General features: G+C 36.8%; 1 protein-coding gene across 2 annotated transcripts in view; it reads right to left on the minus strand.

Annotated features, from left to right (window-relative positions):
* Window positions 1-1679: 1679 nt before the first annotated feature.
* RSBN1 (round spermatid basic protein 1) overlaps window positions 1680-14427 on the minus strand; it is a 28834-nt gene continuing 16086 nt past the window's right edge. For both annotated transcript variants that reach the window (XM_044447510.1, XM_044447502.1), the window contains 5 exons: window positions 11653-11790; window positions 11167-11309; window positions 9534-9701; window positions 8692-8800; window positions 1680-7004 (listed from right to left, as the gene is read on the minus strand). In XM_044447510.1, coding sequence (XP_044303445.1) covers window positions 6642-7004; window positions 8692-8800; window positions 9534-9701; window positions 11167-11309; window positions 11653-11790 — 921 coding nt within the window. In that variant the 3' untranslated portion in view covers window positions 1680-6641. The remainder of the gene's footprint in view (window positions 7005-8691; window positions 8801-9533; window positions 9702-11166; window positions 11310-11652; window positions 11791-14427) is intronic.

A 14427-nucleotide genomic window follows, 5' to 3' on the forward strand; every position in this document is an offset into this window, starting at 1 on the left:
GTTCTTCAAAGGAATGGCAAACAGACAGCAGCAGTGGAGCGCCGAGTCTTAAGTAAATACCCGAATAGAGAAAGGGCACCTAACAGTAGCAGTTTAGAGTAATCAAGGGAGTCAGTCATACTCTAAGGAAGCACAACTTTGGATTGGCACCCGCACGCAAAGGTAAGGAAGAAGGGAGCTCCCTAAGGAACAATGGTTCAGACTTCTCTCGCCCACGAAATGCTCAAGGAGCAGCAGAACCTGCCGCTTCTCTTCTGACGGAAATAAACAGTTGCCTGGCAGGGGGCCCCGGCCGCAACAAGGCCTTGCGCATTGGCTCTTGTCCGAAAGTTTCGTGAGATTTGCGACACCTACGTTTTCTGCTAAACAGCAAACGTATCCTAGTTGTCTGTGGTAAAGTCTGTCTGGGAATGCACCATTGTCTGACCAATCTTAGAAAGATTTTAAGAAACTGGATAAGGTGCTTTTCGAAAACCAATTTTATGAATATTGCTCAGCATCAAGTGTATTTTAAAAAACAGGATTTAAAAAAAAACTTTTTTGCAGTGAAGGTGGTGCTAAAAGGGTAGGTGAAGATTTCTTGCCTGGCTTTTAGTTTCATAATTATCCATAAACAGTATGTGCTCGGCATAATCCAGTGTAGCTCATTACTGCTGATCTATGCATATTTAGGCACTAGCCTTACCGAGACTGATAGTTGTTTAAATTTATTGATGTTAGTCATCAATAATTTGACAGTATCTCCATCAAATGTCACTTGAGGCGTATTATTACTTTGCTGGTGCTGTTTTCAGTATTAGAATTACTGGGACAGAGTTTTGGAGGTTCTTTCAATTTTTAAAAAGATGTTGAGGCAGTAGTGAAATTTTGATGCATTTGTCCACCATCCATTTTGTAACCTACATTTGGTGGATAGGTGAACACAAGTCCAGTTTGGGTCGGGGCAAACATGAAGACTGAAAAACAATAGAAACTGCAAGTGCGACATCATCTGTTACTGTATGCATACATTTGGTATATAGCAGTCTATGGGGATGTAATGCAGAAATCCTGCTTACCACAGGATTTGCATGAAATATAATTTAACTTTTGAAAGGCAAAGCATTGTGCTTTTCAGATTTTATAGAATATACATTATGGAAGTAATATGCAACAGCAACTCTGAACACAAAGATCCATTTGTGTTTATTTCACATAGTTTGGCAGTTATGTTGAAAACTAATACTCTGTATACTTTGATAGAGGTTCTCTCTCGTATATCTAAGGTCAGCTAAGTGCCTTGAAGGTAGTGCATATGACACAGGTATAAAGGCAACAAAATAACTGTAGAACTCTTCTTTCCAAGAAGACAAACCAAGGCATATGGCACTTGTCACCTAGCTCACAGTATCTTTGTTCAGCTCAATTTTAAAGGCTATTTTTGGCAATCGTTATATCACAGTAGAGTTATTGTGATATAGTGGAGTTAGCTATAAATTGATATGTCATCTGTGTCATATTACAATACAGAGCTAGTGGCTAAAGATCCACCACTTCAGAGAATCTGAAAAGGCCAACTATTATTTCATATCTTGCAGTTCACCAGGACTAATTTGCACACAGTTGGGAGATAATTTCTAAGGCCCTTCCTCATTCATTCCACCCTACCCAGTATTCTCCAGCACTCTGCCAAACTGCAGTTTTCATTAAGGACAAATCAGACTTCTGTTTATTAAAAAAATACTTTACAAGGGGGAAAAATCTATGCATTCCATTGTACTATTTTTTTTTACAAAGAATTAGCTTTAACAGTGATACGCTTGTACAGTCAGCTACTAAAAGAAATGCACTGCGTTTAGAGGATTATTCACAGAGAGGCTTAAAATCTTCCCATCAGTTTACACTAGTATAAAAACCTCTTTAAAACACTTGCTAAATGTCAATAAATATACTAAGGCCACACAAAGCAAAAAACAGTCTTCCAGGCAATTGTACATATCCTCTATATGTAAAGACCTTAGATATATTAAAACCACAGAAAAATATCTTAGCTGCCAATCAAAACTGAATTTAATCACAAAACACTCCACAAATCTATTTTATACAACATGTAAAGATAAGTATAAGTATTTGCTTAGACAGAATTGAAAGTGCTATATTAAGAGAAGCCCCTTCTCAACTACATGTGCTGTTGGGTCCTAAAACTATTATGTATATCAATGGAAGGCCATAATGTTATTGGAAAGTTGTTTATTGGACCAACGAAGTTTATCTACAGTACAAAGCTTTCAGGAGCTGAAAGATGAACATCCCCACTCATAGCAACTTTCAGACACAACCAATATGGCTATAAATACTCAGCATTTATAAAGAAATAAGAGTGCAATCCTGCCAACATTAAACATATTTAAAGTACCACTGATTTCAATGGAGAGTAATGGAGAGTTAAGCACCTGCTTATCTCCCATCTAAAATCAATGGGACTTAAAGATGCTTAACTTGGAACAGATTGTGCCCCAAGTGAGAAGAGCTAACCACTCAGAAAAAATTCAAGCATGTGAATGGCAGCATGAGAAAAACAAATATCCATCTTGGGGCTCTGACAACAAATGAACTTCTCTGTTTCTTAACAGCTAAGTTCTCACATGTAAGAAAACTACTAACCTACTATCAAAACAAGAGCCCTTTTACTGTATGGGAAAACCTGTATGATAAACATGAGTGTTTCTTAAATCTTCCATGACTTTTCCACATGTTCAACCTTCATGGAAGGCAACATGTCAGATTTATAAAACTGTTCAGAAATATTTGACCGGAGATATGAAATACCTAGTTCACTTATTTCTTAATTTTACTTTTGCTGATTTATTGAATGAATCAATGGCTAAATAAAATTACCAACTGAACACAACACTCTTTGCTGGTTCTTAATAAAGGAAAAATAGTGTGTTTAATAAAATAGAAGGGAGTCTCCGGTTTTCAACTTAGAGCTGCCCAGGATATTTAGGCAAAAACTGAAACGTTTAAAAAATTGTTTAGCAAATATTTAGCAATTGTTCAAACATGAGGCAGGATATAATGAATGTAACTGGTACTGAACAATTACAGAACTTAGAGAGGGAGAAGCTTCTTCCTAACTGGCCAGTTATTTATAATAAAATAAATGGAAATATTCTGCCTTTGACCTTCATTGAAGCTATCATGTCCAAATATTCTATAACTTAATATTTCCTGTTGATCTTAAATTACATTTGCAAAACACCTAGGCATTAAAGAATTAATTTGGCAAGATAAATTTCTGAAATCCTCAGAATACAAGCTATTTCCCAACATTTTCCTGAGATAATCTCTTTTTAAAAAAAACTCTTCTAAGAGCTAAAGATTCTATGTTCCCCAAATAAACAGTCATTCTGACAATTTGAACCCAATCAGTCATTCATTTTAGGTCCATACTACTCTGCTTTTTCACTCAGATATTTTTATTAGCTTTCCTTATCAGTTCAGATAAATTTATCTATCATCACATGAATCCTACAAGCTGTTTTATCTCTTATATAGTGAGGGACCCAAGCATAAATTTCAGAGGGCCATGCATGCACTAGGGTTCTTCAGCCTCTTCTCACTCTGCAGCCCTTCAGTTCTCGAGAAAAGCCACTCCTGAATCTCAAAGGACTGTCTGGAGTACAAGCCAATTTTTTTCAAAGGGCTGTAGACAGGAAAATCAATATAGTTCTGGTAGGTGCACAGAACTACATGCATGGAACTCTTTTGTACTTGGTCCTAGAGTTTAGTAATGACAAATGTGTACTTTTAAACCATTTTAAAGATGATACAAAAGTATTCCTGTAAAATATTATATGTAAAGTGAAATTAAGAGAAGTGAACAGGAGAGAAAGATGGTTGAAATCCCTTTTAACTGTTTGGAATATGCCTACCCAAAATGCTACATGAATGCAGTTTAATTTTAACTTTGCAATCTTGGGCTGGAAAAATATTGAGCAATGGATCAACATTCACCTACATAGCCTTGAAGGTTTGGACAAAAAAAAAAGGAATACATTATTATGCTCCTTTAGTAAGTTGTATCCATTTAAAAACAAAATTCTGTCCTATGTCTACTGCTATAATTTATACTGTATGGGTTGGATCCAGACTTGTGCACAACGGAACACCACCCACATTGGAGGGAGCAAGTTGCCGATTTTTGCCAATTTCTCCTTCCCCCGTAGCCACTGAAAACTGGCTCCAAAAACTTGACACCCTTTAGAACAGCAAGGGCATTGCACTGAATTGCAACAATTATAAGGGAATTAATGAGAATTGCACCTCCTTGCTTCTCCCAGACTTTGCTGGAACCTAATTTTCTCTGCACATGGAATGAGCCCTTCCATTCAGAAGAGGCATATTTGGATCCAATCCACCATTTCTATCTTAACTCCATCATATTCTAAACCACCATTAAAGAAAATGGCTACACATTGTTAGATTTTAACATTTGTGGGATTACACATTTTAGAAGTTTTACTTCAACACAGGGTTAGACAAGTAAACAGTTTTCCCTTCAACTGTAAGGTCTTCCAAAATTTTTCCAATTCCTGAGTGATTATACACAGTGCTGTCTTGCAGGTGACAATAACCCATGCTAGTTGAAATGCCCAAGAGAGGACTCTTTGCTTACATGGCCATTTACAACACATAGCTGAAGGGAAATCAATGCTTGGAAGACTAAAATGAATGGAATAGAAATGCAAAAATAAAGATGGAATTGATCAAATATAAATGATGCACTGAAACTCATATTGCCTGTGAAGAATTTTACTTTGCACAGCCCATTAAAGCTTATGAAAATTCTTCGGGACAAGAGTAAAAAAGTGGAAAAAGCCAGAGTACAGAGGTTATTTTCTGAACCAGTATTGGTCAATCTAGATTTTTTGTTAAGATTAAAAGCTACACTCCTGCATAAAAACACATTACCTGTAAAAGGATTTTCTTCCTAACACCTTATTTACACAGATTACTTAACAAGTCACCATCACTCCAATCTGAAAATTGATTTTAAGTTGAAATATGTTCTATTTGTCTTCAGGTATGCACCAGAGACAATACATATACATGTATATATCAGGAGTAATACAGGTTCTATCTAAATCACTGCAATATTTTCTGATTATTTTGCTATTGGTTTAAAACTGTGTCCTCTATACAGAGGTGCTAATATGCATATAATCTACACAAAACAATATTGCACAAAGTAATTGCTATTATAAACATTAATATCTGCAATTCTTCCAAAAGACTGATAAATGCATTGAAAAAAACAGCTGCTTTCTTTGTTTGCATTGGTGTAGTGCGCCAGATTTCTCCCCTACTCCACAAGAACAGAGTTGCTTTTTAACACCTTTGATTAAATCTTAATGTTTACATCCTACATGTGAGGGGCCTGTTTCCAGTACCTGAAATAAATGTAATTCAGTATATAGACAGTGGGTGAAACTTGACTATAGTTAACACTTGGAAATATAGTGTGGATGCTAAACAGTTTTAGCGAATTATACTGAACATACTAGCATGTGCCATTTAATCTTCCAACACAGCACTAGGGAACCCAAGCATTACATGTGGAAACAGCAGTCCTTATGTGATAATTTATTGTGAAACAGCAATATAGAATTTCTGAGAATAAAGGCAACCAATATATATTTGTTAAGCCTACTCTACTGGATTAAGTGCATCAATGCAAAGGAGCTGATGGTTTCCATCCCAGATGTATGCTGTGAATTGAACAAACCACCAAGTTGGTTAGGATACTGTAAAGCCTTAAAGTGCTCAAAGACAGCAGTTTCCTTAGAGAGACTGCCAACGGTTTTGTTAGACATTTTAGTGTTACTTTATGCAGTTAAAAGCAGAGGTATGGGAAGTGTTGTGTCAGTTATTACATTTCCACAAGATCATACACTCCGCTACTAATCTCATACATTAGCTTCTTTGAGAATGTGTTGATAAACAAAAGAATGAATCTACACTGCTGGTAACTTGAGCTTCCTCCAGGCTTTCAAAGTCTCTCTCTCACACACACAAATGTCATTGATCATTAAAAGTGCTGTGCTTTCTCTTTCATTCAAGAAATTTATCAAATGGGAGAGTCACTTTGTGACTCCTCCATAGAAACCATCCCTTTTATGCTGAAAGCTAAAGATAAAATAGATGGAGGGGGTATCCAATTTACCAAGTGTTAAATACTTGGATGTTCCTGAAGGAAAAAAAATATTGAGATGTTGGATTACCTCATTCCTTAAAAAAACAAAACAAAAAAACACACGCACACGCACACACACAAAATGTAGTCCACTACTACATGCTGTACTAAGGGAGTAAAATACAACTCTAACTTTGCATAATCTGTGTAAAAAAGATATGCTTGACATTTTGGAATGTCACCTTTCTTTATAGAATTATAGGCAAGATTTCTCCAATAAAACGTAACCCAGTTATAAAACTATAACTTCACATCAAAATTTTAAAAAGCTGTTTAAAAATGTATATGATTATATACATATCACACAAGAGAGCACATATGATCATCCTGTGGATCATGTTGCTGATCTGATTCTAGTTTAAAAAACTGGAAGGGGCTGAGCCAGCTTATTTTGTTGCAGGGCAAGTCACGACAGAGATGAAAACAATGATGGTGAAGCAACTGCTGTAGTCTGTACTTCTGTCCCTACTTCTTCAGACTCCTTTTTCATAAGCACACATTGATCTTCGCCTTCTGATTTCATCTTGTCACAGTTGCTACTGTCCATATTTGAAATGCTTTCTGTACTTTGAGAATTCTCCCCTGCAGGATAGTATTGTTTGAGTCTTATATGCCAGGCTAAGCTGCAGACAGCCGACACTGTCTTGAACTGATGAATGACATTTCTAGGAATAAAGTAGATGTCATTGTCACATAGTTGGATTCTAGCATAGCGAATCCCTTCTCGTCTCATTTGGTTTAGCTTAGCTTCATCGACCCATTGAACACACTGAGGAAGAAAAGAATTTAAGAGGTAAATCATATGTTGTGTGCAAAATGTACATTTAGATTATGGTATGAATATTCTGCCCTATAACCCAATTTTCATGAGACATTAATTAAAAAGCTAATTATTTAACATGGTTAGAGCTGTAATAAGAGGTGTGGGAAACTGATGCAATTAAGCTGTAACTCCCATCAGACCCAAGTAACATGGCAGCTGGGGGCTGTAGTTCAACAATATCTGAAGTGAAGGTTCCTCATATCTCTTAGTTTTAAAACATAATGGCAGCAGACTTGAATTGAAGCTGTTATTACACAAGGAAGTATGTATAACATACAGTGAAATTTCCACTGCAACAGGAGGAAAGCAATGCAAAACCTGCAAAGTTCAACAATGGCCTACATCAGTACATTTTACATCAGACGGGGGTAAGTGAGGTACTGTCAAAACCTTCAGTTTTTCAACCTGAGCTAACTAACCACACCAGAGCTTTGAGTATCTATCATAGTTAGCGGCATCACTTAGTCCACAAATAATCTGACTTGGCTACTCAAAAGCACTTTCTGGTGAGCTCAAAAAAATTTAATGTAAAGTATCTCAAAGCAGCTTACAATGAAGAACATACACATATGTGCACACACAGAGACATGCAGATACTTGGCTTGTACCATCAGAATAAGCCATCATAACTTATTTAAGCTGCATCACATGTCGGGCTTAATTTCTATAATCTGTATCCCAGAGTGGCTTGTTGTGTCATCCAAACCCAGACAGCATAGCATTTTGGAGAAGGAACTAACCAGCCCATAAGCCATAGTAGTTTATTTTGGGTGTGTGAGCTAGTCCATTAAGTCAAATGAAAATAGGTAAAAATACAGCAGTGTCAAACTAGTAGAATCAATTAAAATACAACTATGTCTTCACGAATTACAAAGAATTCAAACCTTGTCTGAAAATGGAAAGAATGTGTCCCAGCAGCTACCAAGCAAAACTTTTCTAATAACAAGTCGGAGAGCCTGGCTTCCAATTCTGATCTTAAATTTTGGTTCTATTTGTATAATGTCTCAGTAAAAGTATGTACTGAACTGATGTTACACAATACAATATGAAATGTGAATTTCATGAACCAAGCAAAAAACAGAAGACACCTGTCCACTAGTAGCAGGACAAAAGAATCAAGTTAAAACTAAACTTTGGAGATAGCTGCATCCAGTTATTGTTAGTTCAATAACATTTAGATGGTGGGCGAGGGTTAACTGAAGTTGTGGTAACTGAACACCTGCTATCTGGTGTTCGTGTGCATTTCTTTTATGAGGACAATTTTTTTGTTTTCCTAAAGTGACAGAAACGTCAACATAGCATGGGTATAGTAAAATCAAATGCAATTTTTAAAAGTATATTAGGCAAGGCATTTCTAACAAATGATTAGTTCAAAGTGCTGCTATGACAGAGGTAGAGAAGAATTTTCTGATATATCTGGAACTGGTAAACAGATAGTCCCTGCTTTGTGGTAGGACATCATTAATCTTTACCAAAATAGTACAAACTAAGAATGTCTGTATTTTAGGTTTCTGTGTCACATCCTGGGTGACATTTCATACTTAAAGATCAATAAAAAGGTATAGGAGAAAGCTTTCAAGATTATGCTTTGTAGTAACTTGCTAACTTAAGTTTCCACAACAGTGTTGATTACCTGTGACACTGGAGGTTCATGCAGATCCAGCTGAAGTCTTTGAACTACATCAGTAAAATCCTCAGCATGAAAACAAACAACATCTTTGGTTATACGAGGCTGGTCACTCCTAGAGAAATGAAGATTTTAATAATGAGTTTCCAGAATATGCAGTTTCACCTCTGAGAATTATACAAGCTCAAATGTAGTTGACTGGTGTTTTAAATGTATGCTTTCATTGGGCCATGTTGTCACTCCCAAATGCCCCAAACAGTGCTGCAAAAGAAAGTGTTTGCCCTATGCTTCATAATGTTGATCAGAACACCAGGTAAAGCGTGAACTCTATTTTTCACAGGGCCCTTTTCTCTAAAATGTACCGTTACCCTTTTTCCTTTTATGCGCCTTGTACACAGAAAACATAACTTATTTCTGTTTCTATGTTGCTTCAGAGTTTAATCGTACACAAGGAAGTTTACCATGACAAAATTTGAGAGCCCCTAGTCTACAGTAATTGCTTAAGGCTTATACAAATGAATAATCTCACACGTTAAGACATTTAAAAGATCAGATGTAAGGATCTTCACATATGTTCTTTGCCCCTTGAATATTCAAGTGTTGTATATGAATATCTTTCCCAAAGAGTCTTCAATGAAAATAATGCAATTTCTAATGAAAAAGCTATAATAAATATACACCATCAGGAGTGTTGAGAAAACTTGTATTTTCTGAATTCAAACTGTACTTTCACAAATAATTTGGATTTTAGGAATTACTACAAGATGTCTCCTACTCAAAATTAACTTCGCAAAAACTAGGAACTGCTTAAAAGAAATCTATCTGTTCCAATTTGATATGACTCTTACCATTCACCAAACTGTACAGCTTTCAGCACTCCAACAGCAGCTGTACTCTGCCAGTCAAACCCCTGCCCAACATGATCAGCATGTGCTCTTGTTCTGTCTTCAAAAAGGACTTCACGGGGTTCACTGGTCCGAGGTAGATACTGGAGATTTTTTATTTCATTCATTGATCTATCAAGTGGAGTGAAGAGAGTAAGAATGGCTAGAATTATGCAGTTTGTATTTGTATGACAGAAGCAATAAATAAATAACATATAAAACATATAAAATTGCTTCTCTTGCTTTGTTGCATAACTATATAGGCATTAGTTATTCAGAGATTTAGTTGTAGCTCCATCAGATTTTAATCTAAATTAAAAACAGTAATAGTTGCAAGCGAAATCTGATAATTCAGTGAAATCAATCAAATTAAAAAAGATGTTTATGTAGATTGATTGCACTGGATGATATCTTGTGCTATAAAAGGTAAAGGTTTCCCCTTGCCATTACGTCCAGTCATGCCTGACACTAGGGAGTGGTGCTCATCTCCGTTTCCTAGCCGAGGGAGCCAGCACTGATCCGCAGACAGTCTCCGTGGTCATGTGGCCGGCATGACTAAACACCGAAGTGCACGGAACGCTGTTACCTGACCACCGAAGTGGTACTTTTTTATCTACGTGCATTTGCATGCTTTCGAACTGCAAGGTTGGCAGGGGCTGGGATGGAGCAACGGGAACTCACTCCTATACAACCAGCTTAAAAAATACTCAAGAGTTGTGCATAACTTCTCTTTACATTTTAAATAGCTTAGACATAATACACAAAGAAACCTTTACTTCTCAGAAAAGTCATCAGTTCTTAAAGATTCTGTTTCACAGAAATCCATCAGTTTCTTGTCATTTAAAAGTTAACTACTATATACTATAAAAAAAAAGGATTATCAGGGACATTACTCCAAGGTTAATATGGTATTTGGTACTAGTACAATAGTATATTCCATAATAAATGTCTGTATCCTGGCACAGTATGTTTTAGGAAAAAACCAAAAAATAAATGATCTCCAATCTCTGCATCATAAATGGCTTGAACTTCAGAACATTGCTGCATGGAGCTAGTTCCCAATGCACTCAGATTAGCAGACCACTGTATTAGCATACCTGTCCATAATTAGGGCACTATTTCATTTATCAGTGTAAATTTCCTATGCTAAGATCACAGTTAAAATGATGGGGCAAGATGAAGTCAACACCAAGCAGCAGTCCGTTTCCCAAAGTAGAAAGAAATCAAGCAATTAGAATATAAAGAAATTAAATTACTATGATCAGGAAGGGATGTTACAGGCCCAAACTCTATTTTGTAAGTATATACAGAGCCAGTGTGCATAGCACATTTGTGAACATAGCTAGTTCCTTCCCTGAGAAGTTTATAATATAATAAACTAAACTTGTATAGATAGGAGAAAGAAGTGCTAGTAAAGGTAGAAAGGAAAGATTACTATTTGATTCTGAAAATGTACTTAAGCTTAGTTTCTGTATAGGATGACAAGAAATTGAACTGATTTGATGATGCAGTCGGCTTAGCTAGAGACCAATGATATAAAATGAGAATTCAATAAGCTCAACTTTCCTCTCAGCTACACATTTTTCCTTTAAATTACCTGCGCCGTTTGAATGGTGACTTTGGCATATCAGCTGTTGGGATCATCTGTTCTCCTGGTCTTACCCACATTATGGGACCATCATCACTTTGTGACCTGCACTGCAGTCTGAGGCTAGAAAGAGTGCCCCAAGGCAAAGTCATCTGTATATCATAAAGTAAAACTATGTCAGTTATTTAGCAAGGCAAGGTACTACTGACCCCTTATAATAAGAAAGTTGTGCCTATGTTTACAAATGTATCTCCATATACAACTATTTGTTTTTATGAATTAGGCTATGGGGTGGCATAGAAATGGAAAAAATAGATTGTTATTACCTAGGTAGGATTAATTTATTAGGTCATGTAGTAAAAGTAGCATGCCACCATGGTTTGCCTTTCTAGTTAACTATTCAGTCACTTGGTAGTATATGTTATAGACATTCATCCCTAATGCTAACATCAGCATTATGGAATAATTTTGCAATAAGTAAAAGTTAGTTCTTACTCTAAGAAAAGGAGATTCTTCCAACATATCAAGAAATTCTGGGAAATAGTCTCCAACTTCTTCATCCACTGCTCCAACAAGACTGATCTGCCTCATTGGGCCTGCTCTGTAAGTTCCACAGCAGTATGTTCGACTGACCTGTATGCATATAGAATAAAAATGCATTTTCACTCATTGACATAGTATTTAAACTACTTTATGTTGTATGCTGTGTTATTACAAAGTCTCATAAAATACTGGAATTGACTACATATGAGAAATGCAGGCTTGGACTCTTCTATAGTGTTCTTCTTGCATTACTAGTCAAGTTCAAGAAACATGCATACATTTTATAAACTACACCTTCATCTAAAATGGCTTTCGGGGCAATGCACATAAATAAATGCAATAATCTATATTATATTAAAAGAGTGACAATGATATAAATAATCATAGTCACTATATAATATAGTTGAAACATAGAAACTTGCCTATCTGCAGGGAAAGCTTTATCAATCAGTATAGGAAAAGACCAAAACAACTAGTAACTAGGTTAAGGGCTGGCAATGTGCTGCCTGCAGGCTTTAATGCAACCCTAGACACCTTTCCTGGCACCTGCTAAGCTAACCTAACCTAACCCACTGCTCCTACTTTTTATTTTTTTTAATGGAACCTAGAAGTACTTCAAACAAAGTGGGACTTTCCAGCCTCTTCTATCTAAATTTTCCATGAACGCTTCTGCCCAAATACGGGGCTCAGACACATCCTTAGGAAGTGAATATGGCAGGCAGCTCCAGTGTGTCCAGCCACCAAGAAAAGTGGTGGTGGGGGGAAACTATTGTCACTTCTGACAAACTAAGATAAAATAAGCAGCAGTTGAATAAGGAGGGAAGCAGCATGCCAACTGTGGGGATCAGGAAAGCTAGCAGTTGGTCAGGAATGATGAGGAGAGCTAGCTGGAAGGCACACAGGTGTAGGCTGGGCAGGACTCTACACATGTAAAACTGAATGGAGGTGGCAGCATGTATGAGAGAATGAGTGTACAAAACATAATTTGAAGGGGAGAATTAGGACAGATCCTCAGAATATTATTTTTGTGTGTGTGCACAGACATGCAAGCACGCATAGATGTACTTGCATGGATCCATGGAGCACTTACTTGGGTGTAAATGGATAGAGGATACATTGACTGATGTGGAGAAATGAAAATACATGTGTATGTCTATGAGTAGTGATCCAGCAAGCAAAAATCAGCAGGCTGCCAGAAGGGCATGAGAAAGGAGGAAGGGAAAAAGCTGCCATCTACTTCTGCTAAAAAGAATGGGCTCTGAGGAATTCAGTGTGTTGGAGATGAATGTTCTCTTCCTTGTACTGAGTACAAGTATTCTGAGCAACTTTATCTGTCCTCTGGAACTACCTATAACTCCCATAGCCATGCTTTTGTGACAGTGCCAAGGACAGTTTCTTAAACATCCAAACTTACCCACTGGTCCTAAAAAGTTGCCTACCCATGCTGTGGACAACCTTAAGAAATCAAATAAGTTAAACCAAGAATGGTAAACAACTAGGGAAGCACTGGTGAAAAACCTTCTCCCAATAACTTACCATAACTAGCAAACTGGTTTGGGTTCCTGACTAGATGTATCATCTACCACCTTGGAAAAAAATAGGGGGGCATATAAGAAACTGTGGGGGAAATCCGGAATACACTATTTTACCCATTTGCTGGAGATATGTTCCAATAAACTATAAAATACAATCTTTTTAATTGAGGCAGGAAAAGGGTACTATCCACCAAATTAAAAACCAAAGACTGGTCCAGGCCCTTTAAACAATGACTTCCTGCAATCTTCGTCAAGGAAAAGAAAAATCACAGTGCTTGATTTTGGGGATATTTTTGTACCACTGTACTGGCTTTCCTGACAGTATCTGATTATCTGTGTGCTGGGAAGCACAGTAATGTGGTAACTATCCTATAGTCACTCTTTGAGACATGTCTAATGCTACTCATCTTCAAAATTAAATAATCCAAAGTGTGTGATTCCAACAGTGAACAGTATCAAAAAGAAAGGAGGAAAAGCTGTGTCAAAGATCAGTGTCTGCAAAGCTCTGAACAGATTTCATCCAAACCAATTTCTTATGAGTGTTTGTATATGACATTTTGTACCTGGGCTCATACACTCATGAATATACCAACACCATTTTGTGAAGAGCATATATGCACATTTGTTGCTTCTCCAGCAGAAATACAATAATAATGAATGGATCAAATATGTATCCCCCCATGTGTTTTGCTTCCGTAAGTGAAGTGATTTGCCTATCAACATTTTACAAAAGACTGGAAAGCAAGTATGTATTGTATCCATGGATTTGTATCAATGTGAAAAAGGTATCCTAAAGAGGAGTGTTCCGATTTCTTATTTTCATATGACATGACCACTAGCCAGGCCAAACAGCATTTGCTGTTTAGATGACACAAATTAACACACATAATAAATATACAGAATTCTTGTAAAAGGCAGTACCTTATTTCTAAAATCAAACAACCCTTTTACCAATCTTATCTGCATTCAGAAACTCATAGGGTTACTCGCACATTGGCTTTTACCATTCTTCTCAATAGAATGATTTGTATTCTGGTATACTGGAGGTTCTACAAATAATTGTGTAAAAGAGGGGTGGGGAACTTGTGGCCTTACGGGTACTGATTTCAAGCCTTCTTAGCCGCAGCTAGTATGATTGTGAGAGATGGTGGAAACTGTTGTCTAGCATCATCTGGAGGGTGATAAAATCTCT

Source organism: Varanus komodoensis, unplaced genomic scaffold, assembly GCF_004798865.1.
Source record: "Varanus komodoensis strain SLA01 unplaced genomic scaffold, ASM479886v1 scaffold1, whole genome shotgun sequence".
In the NCBI taxonomy this organism is placed as follows: domain Eukaryota; kingdom Metazoa; phylum Chordata; class Lepidosauria; order Squamata; family Varanidae; genus Varanus; species Varanus komodoensis.